General features: G+C 43.1%; 1 protein-coding gene across 1 annotated transcript; it reads left to right on the top strand.

The window, feature by feature from the left end:
* Nucleotides 1-836: 836 nt before the first annotated feature.
* Nucleotides 837-13,695, top strand: LOC307221725 (protein NKG7-like). The gene is made up of 5 exons (XM_079986509.1): nt 837-902; nt 4,779-4,997; nt 8,615-8,761; nt 10,446-10,559; nt 11,980-13,695. Exons 2-5 carry the CDS (start codon nt 4,829-4,831, stop codon nt 12,012-12,014), a joined length of 465 nt encoding a protein of 154 aa, XP_079842635.1. The 5' UTR covers nt 837-902; nt 4,779-4,828; the 3' UTR covers nt 12,015-13,695.
* The last annotated feature ends 391 nt before the right edge of the window (nt 13,696-14,086 follow it).

Below are 14,086 nucleotides of genomic sequence, written 5' to 3'. Positions count from 1 at the left end.
GATGTCTGCAGATGTAGCAGCTGCTATTAAAGCTATGGGAGGATGTGTCCATAGAACAGGTGGGGAGTCTGAAATGATCCTCACACCTGAGCAAAAAGTGTACTGATCCACTGTACAAGCCAGCTCAACCATTCAGAGAAGAAACGAAGTGAATCGACATGGACTTTTAAAAGGGTAAAAGAGTATTGGGAAATGATCCATAATGAACTGAAAAAAATGTTTAAAAGTACTTTCCCCCCAAAATCAGAGTCCTTTCTGTTGGGGATGATTCAGACTGAAATTCCCAGGTGTCAAAAAAGGTTATTTATGTATGCTACTACCGCAGCCTGGGTTTTGTTTGCCAAAAATGGGAAAAGGAAAGAGGTCCCAACCAAAGAAGAGTGGCAACTCAAGCTGACAGAATATGCGCAGCTTGCAGACTTAACAGATAGAATAAGAGAACAAGAAGAACATATGTTTAGAGAGGACTGGAAAATGTTTGTCGAATATATGGGAAATAACTGTGTACAGCTGAAAACGCTGGCAGCATTAAGATAAATTCAACAGTGTAAATAAGTTTTGATGGATGCAATAGTGGAACACTGAATGGTATAGTTTTTGTAAAAGATACAATGATTTGTGATGTGTAAAATGGATCATGGAAAGAGAGGGAGGGAAGCCACTGATATTTTAATGAGTATTTTAAATTGTAAAATGCAAAAATTAATAAAAATTAGATACAAGAAGGAAGCAAATGAGATGGGGGCCTTTCACAGAAGGGCTGTGCCCTCGAAGAGGAGGAGCTGATCCTGCCCGTCCCTGTTAAAATACAAATCCCATGGGTGGTGGAGTCAGAGCATGCCTGGTACTTGTTGCAGAGTGCTGACTTCACCTGAAGAAAAGAGGAACCGATTCTGAGCCAGGTGAGATGAAACATCTCTAGATTTATGCTGGAGGGAAAGGGAATCCTCCCCCCCCCCCAAGCTGGTTAGCTAATTTGGATACTAGTGAGAGGGACTAAAATCTGTTGCTTTGCACTAGTGTCATGCAGTGAAGTACTAAACAGACACACACACAGTCAAGTTCTTAGTTCTAATTTCTATGATGCTTATTTTGTTGAGAAGTATGTTCGGTCCACATTTTAAAGATTGGAAGATTGGAACACAGGTATCAAGTGGATTAGAACCATCCTTGAATTTTGTGGAGCAATTCCAGTTCAGATAGGCATGTCTCAAATGTGCTGAAAAGCATACAAAATGTATATTTGGTTATGGGAGAGGACGGATATAGAAATGTGTACTTTAGGGCAAAGTGCATACAATTTTGATGCGGAATTTTGTTGCTTTTTTGTTACAACACTAAACAGGGAAGAATGGATCTCTAAGTGCATGTGAAACTGGAATGCAGTGGAAATAGGGTATTAGTTTGCTATATATATATATATATATATATATATATATATATATATAGCTTTATGGTTAATATAATTGAATGGTTGGTTGGTTATATGCACATCAATCAATCTGCATATCAATTAGCAGTAGCTCTGAAGGAAAGCATATTTTATTTCTAGATTCTTCATTTCACATATAGTAATAGTAATTGCTTTGAAGAGGCATATCCTATATTATGAATGATGCTTTTAAATGGGCATATGCCACCTCCAACAGTTGTGGGAAGTTGTGTTAAAGCGAGCTTTATTTTTTTAAAAAAACAACAACAACCCTGTTGCTTAGTTAATTGAGGACACCTTTTAAATTCAACCCAGGCTGCTTTAATCTGCCAATCTGATTATTTGATCTGGTAGACCTAGGCACATGAGCACCATACATTAAAATCACTATTATACTACTTTAAACAGTCATGAACTCACCCAAAGAATCCCAGGAATTGTAAAGGGTGCTGAGAGCTTTCTGGCAACTCCCTTTCCCTGACAGAGCTACGATTCCCAGAATTCCATGGGAAGAGCGATTGACAGTTTAGTACTCTGGGGTTATAGCTCTGTGAAGGGTTATATTTTATTGTATCAAAATTGGAATTCCATATTTTTTGGAAAGATAAACATCAGCCACAACCACAAGCAGAGCACATTGCAATTGCTAAACAGGCAGAGAAATCATTAGGTTCCACCAAGTGCCACCAAGATTCTACACCAGGCATCCCCAACCTTCGGCCCTCCAGATGTCTTGGACTACAATTCCCATCATCCCTGACCACTGGTCCTGTTAGCTAGGGATCATGGGAGTTGTAGGCAAAACATCTGGAGGTTCGCAGGTTGGGGATGCCTGTTCTACACCCTCCAACATTTCTCCAATGAAAATAGGGGCATCCCATCCCATAATGATAATTTAACTATTAATAGTAATACACATCTTATTGGGTTGCCCCAGGACTCTGGGCAGCCTCCAACATATATAAAAACATAATAAAACATTTTTAAAAACCTCCCTATACAGGATTGCCTTCAGACAACTCGGGGGTTGGATAACTCCATACCCTCCAACGTTTCTCCATTGAAAACAGGGGCTTTCTATGGAAAAGCTGGATATTCTAGGATCAAATAAAAAGCCAGGATGGCTTCTCTAAATCAGGGACATCCCTGGAAAATAGGGACACTTGGAGGGTCTGAGATTCTCAGTGATTTTCAGGTGGTTCAGGGAAAGTAAAACTTGGGGGCCACTACAGTAAACACTACCCCTCTTGCATAAGATATTCCTTGTGAGAGCAGAACGGGGAAGGAGGGAACAGTTTTTTACTTGCAAAGCACCCTGAGGACCTGCAGTATAGAAATGCTAAATGCCTGTCACAGTCTGCTGAGTTTGAGGAAATCTTCTGTTCACAACAGCACAATCTGCTGTAGACCTTTTTAAAGAAAAATCTAAACATAGTCTGCAACTGCATACCCTCTAAGTGCCCTGATTTTCCAGGGACAGTCTCGGAATTACAAAAGCCACCCTTGCTTCTGATTTCATCCTGGAATGTCCCTATTTCCCCTGCCAGTACAGTTTCCACCCCCATCGTTCAGCCCGAGCACTGAGGTCCAACTCCGAGAGCCTTCTGGCTGTTCCTTCCCTGTGAGAAGTGAGGTTACAGGGAACCAGGCAGAGGCCCTTCTCGGTAGTGTGCAACGCCCTCCCGTCAGATGTCAAGGAAATAAACAACCATCTGACTGTTAGAAGACATCTGAAGACAGCCCTGTTTAGGGAAGTTTTAAATGACTGATGTTTTATTCTGTGTTTTTAATCTGTTGGGAGCTGCCCAGAGTAGCTGGGGAAACCCAGCCAGATGGGCGGGGTATAAATAATATATTATTATTATTATTATTATTATTATTATTATTATTATTATTACTACTACTACTACTACTACTACTACTACTACTGCTGCTGCTGCTGCTGCTGCAAGGTGAGCCAGTGCTTGTCCTGAGCAGTGGCTGTGGCTATAGCAGCTGCAAGGAAAGTACCCTGTTGCCTTTCCATGGCCATGACTGCTGGCCTCTTCCCTTTGGGAAGTTCCTAGCGGCTGCTGGAGAGCGGCCGAGAAGGATGAGAGGCTGCCACCACCAAGGCCCTCCCCCATGTGACCCACCAGCTCTGAGGGGCAGGCAGAGGACAGGGCCACGATGGGCAGGGAGAAAGAGGTATAGTGGTTAATAGCGGTGGACTCATAATCTGGTGAACTAGGTTCGCTTCCCCGCTCCTCCACATGTAGCTGCTGGGTGACCTTGGGCCAGTCACACTTCTCTGAAGTCTCTCAGCCCCACTCACCTCACAGAGTGTTTGTTGTAGGGGAGGAAGGGAAAGGAGAATGTTAGCTGCTTTGAGACTCCTTAAAGTGAGTTAAAGACGGGATATCAAGTCCAAACTCTCCTCCTCCTCCTCCTCCTTCTTTTTGTAAATCTACCAACGAATAAAACAGGATAAAAAATGGGATTAAGGGATTTTTCTCAGGGCAGTGGAGGGCATGTGCTCTATGTCCTGTTGGTTGTGATGGAGGTGGCATTTGCCTAGGATTGCCATACGTCAGGAATTTCCCGGACACTAATAATAATAATAATAATAATAATAATAATAATAATAATAATAATAATAAAAACATAGCTGGAATACTACAGTAGTCGGAAGCAGCGTCTTGGCAGGAAATGTCCGGGAAAATCCTGTCGTATGGCAACCAATGTCGGACGTCAGGATTTTGGCGATTTCCCATGTGAATAGCTCAAAAAAATATTTATTTTTGAGATTTTGCCTAAAAAGTTCAGCAACTTTGCAAAAAAAAAAAAAAAAGAACTGGATTTTCACTTTTTTAAATGTGTCAGCCCTACACTTGCCCCTCTTCTGATAGAAAATGCTCGGGAGATGGACAACAAATGGAGGGTCAAGGAGGGTCAGTTGAGGTTAGTGACAAATGTTCTTCTTTTCCATATAGAATAAGAGAACAAGAAGAGCATATGTTTAGAGAAGATTGGAAAATGTTTATTGAATATATAGGAAATAACTGTGTACAGCTGAAAACGCTGGCAGCATTAAGATAAATTCAGCAGTGTAAATAAGTTATGATGGATGTAATAATGGAATACTGAATGGTATAGTCTCTGTAAAATATGCAGGGATCGATGATATGTAAAATGAACCATGGGAAGAGAAGAAGGGAAGTCATTGATATCTTAAGGATGTAAACATCAGTACTTTAAATTGTAAAATTTAATAAAAATTAGACAGAGAGATGTCCCTATTTTCATCTGAGGAAGGTTGGAGGGAATGCAACTGATAAATAATAACATGAATATCTCCTTTCCCCAGGTTCATCATCCCTATTTCTCGCCTCTGTTACATAGCTGAGCATTCTTGCAATGAATGTCCTACAGTTTAGCACTGTGGCTTGCGCTTTCATCAGCCTCCTGTTCCTCCTCATTGCCCTGGGCTCAGATTACTGGTTGCAAAACAATGTTTCCAACACTGGCCTGTGGGTAGGTTGTTCTTCCCAAGGTGATTGTCATTCATATGGGATGGATGTGCCAGGTAAGAACTTCTCTGTCTTCAGCTCTGAGTATTGTTGTTGAGTGTGAGTGTGAGAATTGAGTGTGCCTCCGGGAGCGAAGTCAAACCACTGCGTTAGCAGCATTGAAGTGACCTCCCCAGGGTGCAAGCCTGAGCAGTGTTTATGGAGGTCCTGGGGTGCTCAGGTGAGAAGACTGTGCTCTTGGCCTTGCTGGTGTGGTCCAAAGGAAAGCAGAGTACCAGCTTAGCTGCAGAAGTTGCTGGAAGGAGACGTATAAGGTGTCATCCAACCGTTTTAGGGACTCCACTCTGGATTTGTGTAGGGTTTACTCCCTAGCCTTTTCTTCTCCTGTAGATATTCCACAAAGCAGCAGAGGTTTCCTTCCTTCTCCTAGATGTCCTACAGATCAGGAGTGCCAACTTGGCCCTGCAACTGAGGGTGCCTGGGGCTGAGGGTGCCATGCAGCATGCATGGCCCTGGCACCAAAATTTGTGGGTGCCCGGCCCCTCCATGGGGAATTTTGAGGGTGCTTGAGCACCCAGGAAGTTGCCACCTATGCTACAGATGTCTTCCCAGGTTGATGAGCCCTATCTGCCCCTCCCTTCCATCTTCAGCATGTGCAGAAACCACCCTCTTGATCATTGGACCCACTATTGATCTCATCTGCACAATCCACCAGAGCCTCTCTTTGCACACAGGGGAAGTCCCTAGCTCACCGAGGGTCTGAGACCCATTGGCTGCCTTCACGCCAGCCAGTCAAAGTCATTCCTGGGAAGTGGCCATTGCCACATGCTGACTAGGAGCCACAGGTGAGAGCTGATTGCAGGGTGGGTATACAGCCAAAATGGCAACGGAGGTAGCAGCCTAGCCAGAACCTCCTGCCCCCAAATAAGCTTTTAATTAGGTTTTAGCCATTTTCAGACCCTATGTTTATATTTTGAGTTGTCATTTTGTTTTCTTTGCTTTTAGCCTACTGGTTTATTGTTTTATTGTTTTATTACCTATTGTTTTATGGCTCAACTCGATTTAGCGTAACAAGGAACACTAAAGAAGATAGATTGCAGCCTTTGCGACTAACGCACAGTTTTCATCCATTGAACATAAGACCTGGCCTTGACCTGATAGAATGCTTCTAATTATCTGGAATGCCTGCTAGAAGGAAAAAACGAGGCATTAAGAGCCAAAACAGCATAATTGGGACTCACAATTCCGCCAACGCAGAGAAGAGGCGGAAAGCAAACACCTTCATTCCTAGCTCAGAAACAGAGCAAACTGTGCTGAGGGAACCCTCCCCCATTCTAAGAAGGAAGGAGATGATCCGACCCCCCCCCCCTTTCAAGGAGGGAAGGAGATGATCTGACCCAGAAAACAGGAGTAGGAGGGATTCCCCCTATCCCAAATGTTGACCCACCCATGTCTTTAGAACAAGACAATAGAGGAACTTGTTTCCAGAAGATTCCAGATTTATACCCTTACCAAGAGATTTGCATGATGTCGGCAGAAACTGTGGTCTTAGTTCTTCAAAGACTGAATGAAATTTTCACCAAAATAGCTAATATAGAGGAATACTTGGATAATTGTCCTCCCTCTATAAATGCCCAAAGGGCTAAAAGGAGGATTAGATACAACTATGCCAGTGACCTGTCAATACGAGTCACAGATAAAATAAGGCCTTGCCAAGTCCTCTAAGCAAACCAGATAATGCTTGAGATTCATCGAAATGAGTACAGGTGGATGATTCGTAGGTTAATTACGGCGTCCTTATCTCAGCTTTTGAACTGCCATTACCAAAAAGTCGATCTGAAAAAATTACATTTCCTGCCCAGCATAAGAAATATCACACGCCTGTTTATGACTTTTAGAACTCCAGCTCTTCCATCTCAACTTATGAAGATGAAAAACATCTTATGGTGGTCTCACCTTCTTCACCCGATAAGGGTTTTCAAGGATGAGACAATGAGGCAGCTGGTCCCTGGCAGAGAACCAAAGCAAATGCCGATAAGGGAAGCTAAATTAAACAATGGAAACACTACCTGCATGGAGGAAGATAAACCCGTGAGTTCAAAATTAGAAGAACTGAAGAGGAGATTATTGAGTATAAAGACAGAGATTTCAATTCAAAACATAAGGACATTAGAGCCCGGAACACAATATCGAAATATGCCCAATAGCTCTTCATCTTGAAGAAAGACACCTGTGCAATTTCCTGATATTTTCCCAAGCGATGGAGAAGATTAACCCCAGCAACCCTGACACTCTCATGGCAACAACTTCTAAAGAACTTCATGCCATGGATAGATTGCTGAACCAAGCACCCAGGCTATACCAGGGCCTTTGCCTAATACTCCTAAAACTTACGAGAACGACTGACTTTCCCTACTGCATCTTTGGCGAGATAGGACGGACAGAGTCTCTGAACATGAAACTGGCTCTCTGCTGGCTAGTGACCCCCATTTTACAGCACATGCCTCTTTAATACTCCCAAAGGCACAGAAAGAGTTAATACCCCCCCTGGCTACCTTATGAGGGAGAGAGGGATTGACAGCGGACCAGTGTTGGGCTCCCCTCGCTACCTGGGGTGTGGCTGGATAGGTTTTACCTACAGGAGATGTTTGTCCTGCTGATTTTTCATCTCAATATTATACCTTTTCAATTCGGGAGACTTGGCCCAGGGATGTTATGTTAGTGAGGGTATATCATTCCTTTATAGGGGAGGCTAGTGTGGGGTCTGGGATTGCCACCATCGAAGGACAAGGGAGGAACGGTGGTGGGGGTAGATATTATCGGTGAAGGGTTTTGAGATGCGGTGATGCTTGAACCCCTTCCAATCTACGCCCCATCCCAAGGGACATGGGTAGGGTGAGCAGGGATTACCCACCTCCATCATTGGTGCTGTGCAATGCCAGGTCCTTAGGCAATAAAACCACCACCTTGCGAGACTTCTTTATCTTGAAGAGGGTTGACCTGGTTTGTGTGACGGAGACCTGGGTGCGCGAAGGCGAAGTAGTCACCTTGCATGAGATGACACCTCCAGGTTTCTCCATCCTCCACCAATCGCGGACTGTTTGTAGCATTGTTAATCTGGGAGGGTTGCTCTTTCAGGGATCTGCCATCACCATCAATCTCCGGCATTGAATGTGTTGGCCTAGTGTGGGGCACCAAGGAGAGCTTGGCTGTCTTATTATTATTCTTATTTATTATTAAAAGTGGACAGACTATCCCAAAAAGAGCACAGTGTGTCTGCCACCAGAGGTTCTAGTCCTCCCACAACACCCCATGCTAGGAGGACTCAATGTATGGTATTCAAAACAGGAAGAGACTTTCATTTCTAAGGTACACAGCAGTGTGTGAGGCAGTTCATGGTTCTTCAACTGCCTGAGAGCCCAGTGTGACTAGAGTTAAGACCTTTACTCTGTGTGTTTGTGGGTGTGGGTGTGTATGCTGGTACGCATATCTTGGTAAAGTTTATGTCGGTACCGCCATAAAATGGATGCCATGGGCAACAACAAAAAGAACAGTTGACAGTATTCTGTACTGTCTTTACTATTTTTAATACATGAATGAGTCCTATTGTTCAATCCCATAGATATATTTAATCCTTTTCTTTCTTTCTTTCCTCTTCCTTCCTTCCTGAAAGATTACTACCATGCTACCCGAGCCTTCATGTTCTTCGGGATGATTGCTGGAGCCGTCTCTTGCCTTACGCTTATTGGCAAATTTTTTGACTTTCAATTTGGCTCCCTCTCCAAGACCAAGACCGCAGCTGTAGCCAGCCTTGTTGCAGGTAACCTGGGCATCATAACCATCTGATTCCACAGTCAGTTCAAGCTCCTCAAACCCCAGAACTCGGATGTATATACCTGACAAACTATTATTAGCGGAACTAAATTATACTCAGAGTTGTTTCTGTTGTTGTTTAGTCGTTTAGTCGTGTCCGACTCTTCGTGACCCCGTGGACCAGAGCACGCCAGGCACTTCTGTCTTCCACTGCCTCCCGCAGTTTGGTCAAACTCATGCTGGTAGCTTCGAGAATACTGTCCAGCTATCTCGTCCTCTGTCGTCTCCTTTTCCTTGTGCCCTCCATCTTTCCCAACATCAGGGTCTTTTCCAGGGAGACTTCTCTTCTCATGAGGTGGCCAAAGTATTGGAGCCTCAGCTTCAGGATCTGTCCTTCCAGTGAGCACTCAGGGCTGATTTCCTTAAGAATGGAAAGATCTTCTTGCAGTCCATGGGACTCTCAAGAGTCTCCTCCATGGACAAAGACAACAGGCAAATGCTCAGAGTAGACCCACTCAAATTGATGGATCTGGTTAAAAGGTGCAATGCAACCCCAGCCCTTTCCATCCCTGGTTTCGGAGTTACAAAGGAGAAGTGGGAGTGCAAAGGGCTTTCAAAGCCTCCCCAGAGCAACTGCTTTCCACTTGCTATGTTGGAGTTGGAAATCAGCCATGTGGGTTGGCTTCAAAAGGCACACTGCAAGGAGAAGTGGCTTCCATTGAATGAAAACCACATCCCCCTTCTTGAGTATAGCATGCTTCTAAGACTTTCCCCTTTTAACCTCATGCTGCCACAACCAAGCGGGATGAAGAATTTGCTTGGGAAGAGGAACAGCACAGGAAGGTGGCCACTAGCTGTGCTGACCAGCCTGGTTCTCTGGGTCCTGGGAGAATAAACCACTGGGCTGGTAGGCAGAGGAGGGCAGCAGAGCAGGGCAGTGGCTGCCACCTGTTCCAGCTGTCCCTCTACATCTCACCTGGGCCACCCACCCACCACTTCTCATCACACTGTACATTACATCGCCACCTGTCTGTGTTCAAGTGAACTGCAGAGTGATGGCACACTTATCTTTTTATTGCATGTTACACATATAAAGACAGTTAAACAACGGCATATGAAAACAATTTGAAAAATAACAACCGTAAATATAAAAATCTGTTTAAAACAACAGCATCTGCATATCGATCCATTCAGATCCAGTACAGATACCAGCTGAGATAAAGATTTTAGTAGGCTTGTTGAAAGAGGAACATCTTTACCATGCACTAAAAAGACAAGAGAGAAGGTGCTTGAGGATATGTAGTGGGAGGCATTTCCAAGGGTCACCACACCAAAGGCCCAATTTTGACATAATGTGGAACGAACCTCCTTATAGGTTGGGGCCGGCTGGATGCCGTCTCCTGCAGAACACAGTGGTCAGCTTGCGATGTAGGGGGTGAGTTAATCCTTTAAACATGCTGGTTCCTAACTGCTTAGGACTTTGTACACCAATAACCGCACCCTGAGCCTACCCTGGCAGCTAATTGGCAGCCAGCGCACATCTTTCAGCAGCAGCGTAATTTGATGGTGATGTTTGGCTTTGGTGAGCAACTGAGTCTCTCCATTTTGTACAAGCTGAATTTTCCTGGTCATCTTCCAGGATTTGATTTATAAATAATCTAATATCCTAATGCATTTCCCCCCCTTAATAGCTCTTTGCGTCATGATTGCCATGGCCACCTTCACAGGGCAGACAGAAGGAAAAGGCTCTTACGGATGGTCTTTTGGCTTGGGCTGGGCCTCCTTTCCTCTCTTCCTTATGACTGGTGAGTATTTGTCGAATGGGAAATGCTGAAAATGTGCTTCTTCATTTCAAGGTTTACCTTCACACAGAGTTCCCAGCTGCATTCTTTCATTACAGAACAATCTGGGGCTGATCTACACATTTAGCATCACCATGTAGTCGTGCCCCTGGCAGCGTGCCACATGGGCTGTGGGTAGAGGTTCACATATTGGACAGTTTCCGGGTGTGACATGCCATACACTTGATTCCACTCTCAGTGAAAGAGGAAGAGGGTGGAATGTGGACCAATCCCCTGGGTGTGCTGCTTTTCTGAAAGCATGGATTACTTCTGTATGTTTTACATTGAAAACAATTCAGAAATGTCATTCTACCTTCTTACCTACCCTCTGAAGGAATCAGGTTCCCCCAGATTCAGCTTGAAGGGCAGGAAAAACCATCTGAATCAAGTTTGACCTGAGTAGGTAGACAGGATTTCCAGACTACAGAAGTGCATTTGTATAAAACTTCAGCAATTTGGAATTCATTGGCCTTATTCCTTACAAACTCCTCCAGAGACTTTAGCTGTATATTCATTATTCTAGAGACCCAGTGTGGTGTAGTGGTTAAGAGCGGTAGTCATGTAATCTGGGGAACCGGGTTCGCGTCTCCGCTCCTCCACATGCAGCTGCTGGGCTAGTCACACTTCTCTGAAGTCTCTCAGCCCCACTCACCTCACAGAGTGTTTGTTGTGGGGGAGGAAGGGAAAGGAGATTGTTAACCGCTTTGAGACTCCTGAAGGGGAGTGAAAGGCGGGATATTAAATCCAAACTCTTCTTCTTCTTCTTCTTCTTCTTCTTCTTCTTCTTCTTCTTCTTCTTCTTCTTCTAGATACCGAGTACTTTCCCCACCCCCTAAGAAGTCCACAGGCAATCTAGATCTATTTTTTTGACCCAGTAAACCGCTCCTTGATAAACTGTTTTCATTCCAAAAATAGCAGCTCATTGCAAATTGATTTTGCCTTACCCCACAGTGCAACCCTTTGAAAACTTATAAAAACAAGTGTAGGTGGGGTGGGGAGGAGCATCTACTTCTGCCCAATGACTTATATATGGACCAAGGAAAATATCTGCATTAGGCAGCTTCTTATGATCAAAGTCAACACTGTCTGAGTATTTCCAGGATCATGTGTGTTCAGGGTGGACATCTTTACTAATGGCTTTGCCATCCTTTCCTTCCGTAGTGTGGGAGAGCAGAAACTGAATTGGGATACTCAAGTGGACTTCTGGCTGATATGTCACATGAAATCGTAGAATCTTAGAATTGGAAAAGACCCCAAGGGTCATCTAGTCCAGCCCATCTTTGAGCAAGAGAAGTAATCTTGGGGTCAATGATCAGGATATCTTGTGTGATGTTTTATTCTCCTCTGCCAATTGCCCGATTCAGCTCCTTCTCTCTCCTGACAGGTGCACTGGCTTTCCTCTTGGATGGGTCAGCATGAACATGAGGGAAAGACTCTGCTACCATTTCAGATGACACCTGGAGCTATGTTGATCACGTGGGATGCAAACACAGCCTCCACCAAGACAAGCTGGACCTGGAGGAAATAACTATACTTTCATGACGAAACTGATGCATTATATAATAACAATAGGGTTAAGAAACAGCAACGCAGTCCCTTCACCACAAATTGCAATCTATTAACTCAGTACTGTGGAACAGAACTACCAACAAAAGACACAACTCCCAGCATCTCATACCACTGGCCTTTCTGACTTAGGAAAGCAAAAGACAGGCTAACTTTGGATTAGAAGGAAATCATTCCTTGCTCAAATGGTGACATTGTTTTTTTTAAAAAAGAGATTAAAGAGTATATCCAAGATATTGTTTGCTTAGCATATGCAACTATTATTAATGAAGAATAGTGATGAACAGTAGTCAGTGGAATGAATAAGGAATGAATAGACCAGACATCTTCTATGCATCCAGCAGAAAGGAATAGCCTATGGCTATGCAGTAAATTATATGCTTTGTGGTATTGCCTTCACATTTTGTATGAGCACATGACCTTTGTGATTCACCTGTTTTTCTCCTATATCTTGTGGTTTTAATGATGAATAATATATTTAAAAATGGACCCAAAGATTCCCATGCCTAAAAGGCAGCCTCCATATGACAACAGAAACATGGTGTTCGATTCAGAATCAGGTCAGGTTCTGCAGCCAGAAGACAGCCCTGCAAAGTCATTAGAAGCAATCAAACCTCTCTTCTCCATCTCTTAATAGGCCTTCCTCTGTCCCTCAAACATGCAAGTTCTTTGAGAAAAATGGTTCTTCTTGCCAAGCTCCTTCGGGGCATTTTAATTAGACCTGAATGTGACTTTTTCTTTAACAGAATGTTCCCCTAGACAACCTACTTGTTGAGCATTCATCCAGGTGTGCTTGCAGAAAATGGGTTAGGCAAAGATTAGACTGTGTCTGATCTTTCTTGAGCATCCATTCTGATTTGCTTATGGGGCAGTCATGCAACAATCAGCAGTCATCCTGCCTTCATCACTGTTGGATGTTTATATGTCTTCCCGTTAATCACTTCTCCACACACACAAACACACCACTTGTCCATGCATCCCCCCTCATCAACCTAAGGGTTGTAGCCAACTAATTTCTAATCAGAGTAGACCCATGACCTAGGTTAGTCACAGCCATTAATTTCAGTGGATCTACACTAAAGGAGTAGCATTGACTAGAACTCTCTGTTTCTGTCAAGTGGTTACATATCTTTAATATTACAATATTTATTCAAATAGTCTTTAAATTTCTTCCAGTCTTCTTGATGTTCCTCTTCTTTCTGGTCGCAGATTCTCCCGGTGAAAGAAACAATTAGGCCTAGGATTAAAATGGAATTAAATTTATAAATAAGAAAATGTACGATAAGGAAAGCTATGTAACATGAATAGGACTGTGATATGGTCTTTTGAAACACTGCTATTGGAAACTGCTACATATAATTACTAAGAAATTCGAATGGAAGAGATTTGAGGAAGTCAAATACTATGTTTATGAAAATGGATGGTACTTAATTTTAATAATTAAGTGGTAATATGTTGTATGTATCTTTTTTTCTCTTTTTCTTTTCTTTTTTGTTTGTTTTTATTATTGTTAATCTTTCATTTCTTTACTATGTTTATCTACTGTTTTTAAAGTGAATTTGTAGTGTCAGGGCTATCAAGCCCTTTCTTCCACTTCATTTGCGCAGACTTAAATTTGCATCCTGTACTTTACTCCTTCCCACGAAACAGTGACAATCTGGAGGCATCCCAACTGAGCATTGTTAAATTTACCTCCAGTGAAATTATTCGGAAAAAGAAATATGTGACCCTGAACCATGTTGACATCACCAATCTCACAAAAAGAGATTCTAAAATAAAATGAAATGAAATGCTTTATTTTTCTCTTAGTAACTGCTGTGTGCAAAATCTCCCCTTCCCCGCAATAAAATGAACATCCATTTATGGACTCCTCAAAACTGAGTGAAAAGGCGATAAAATGGCAAGTGCCATTCAATATATACTTA

The sequence above is a fragment of the Podarcis cretensis genome (genome assembly GCF_951804945.1).
Source record: "Podarcis cretensis genome assembly, chromosome: 8".
NCBI classification, from domain to species: Eukaryota; Metazoa; Chordata; class Lepidosauria; order Squamata; family Lacertidae; genus Podarcis; species Podarcis cretensis.
This window is presented reverse-complemented; position numbering and strand designations above follow the sequence as displayed.

Excerpts from the sequence above, each read along its gene's own strand:
- LOC307221725 (XM_079986509.1), top strand. The coding sequence starts at position 4,829 with ATGAATGTCCTACAGTTTAGCACTGTGGCTTGCGCTTTCATCAGCCTC. Across the intron at positions 8,762-10,445 it reads TGTAGCCAGCCTTGTTGCAG|CTCTTTGCGTCATGATTGCC; the intron begins GTAACCTGGGCA and ends CCCCCTTAATAG. Across the intron at positions 10,560-11,979 it reads TCCTCTCTTCCTTATGACTG|GTGCACTGGCTTTCCTCTTG; the intron begins GTGAGTATTTGT and ends CTCTCCTGACAG.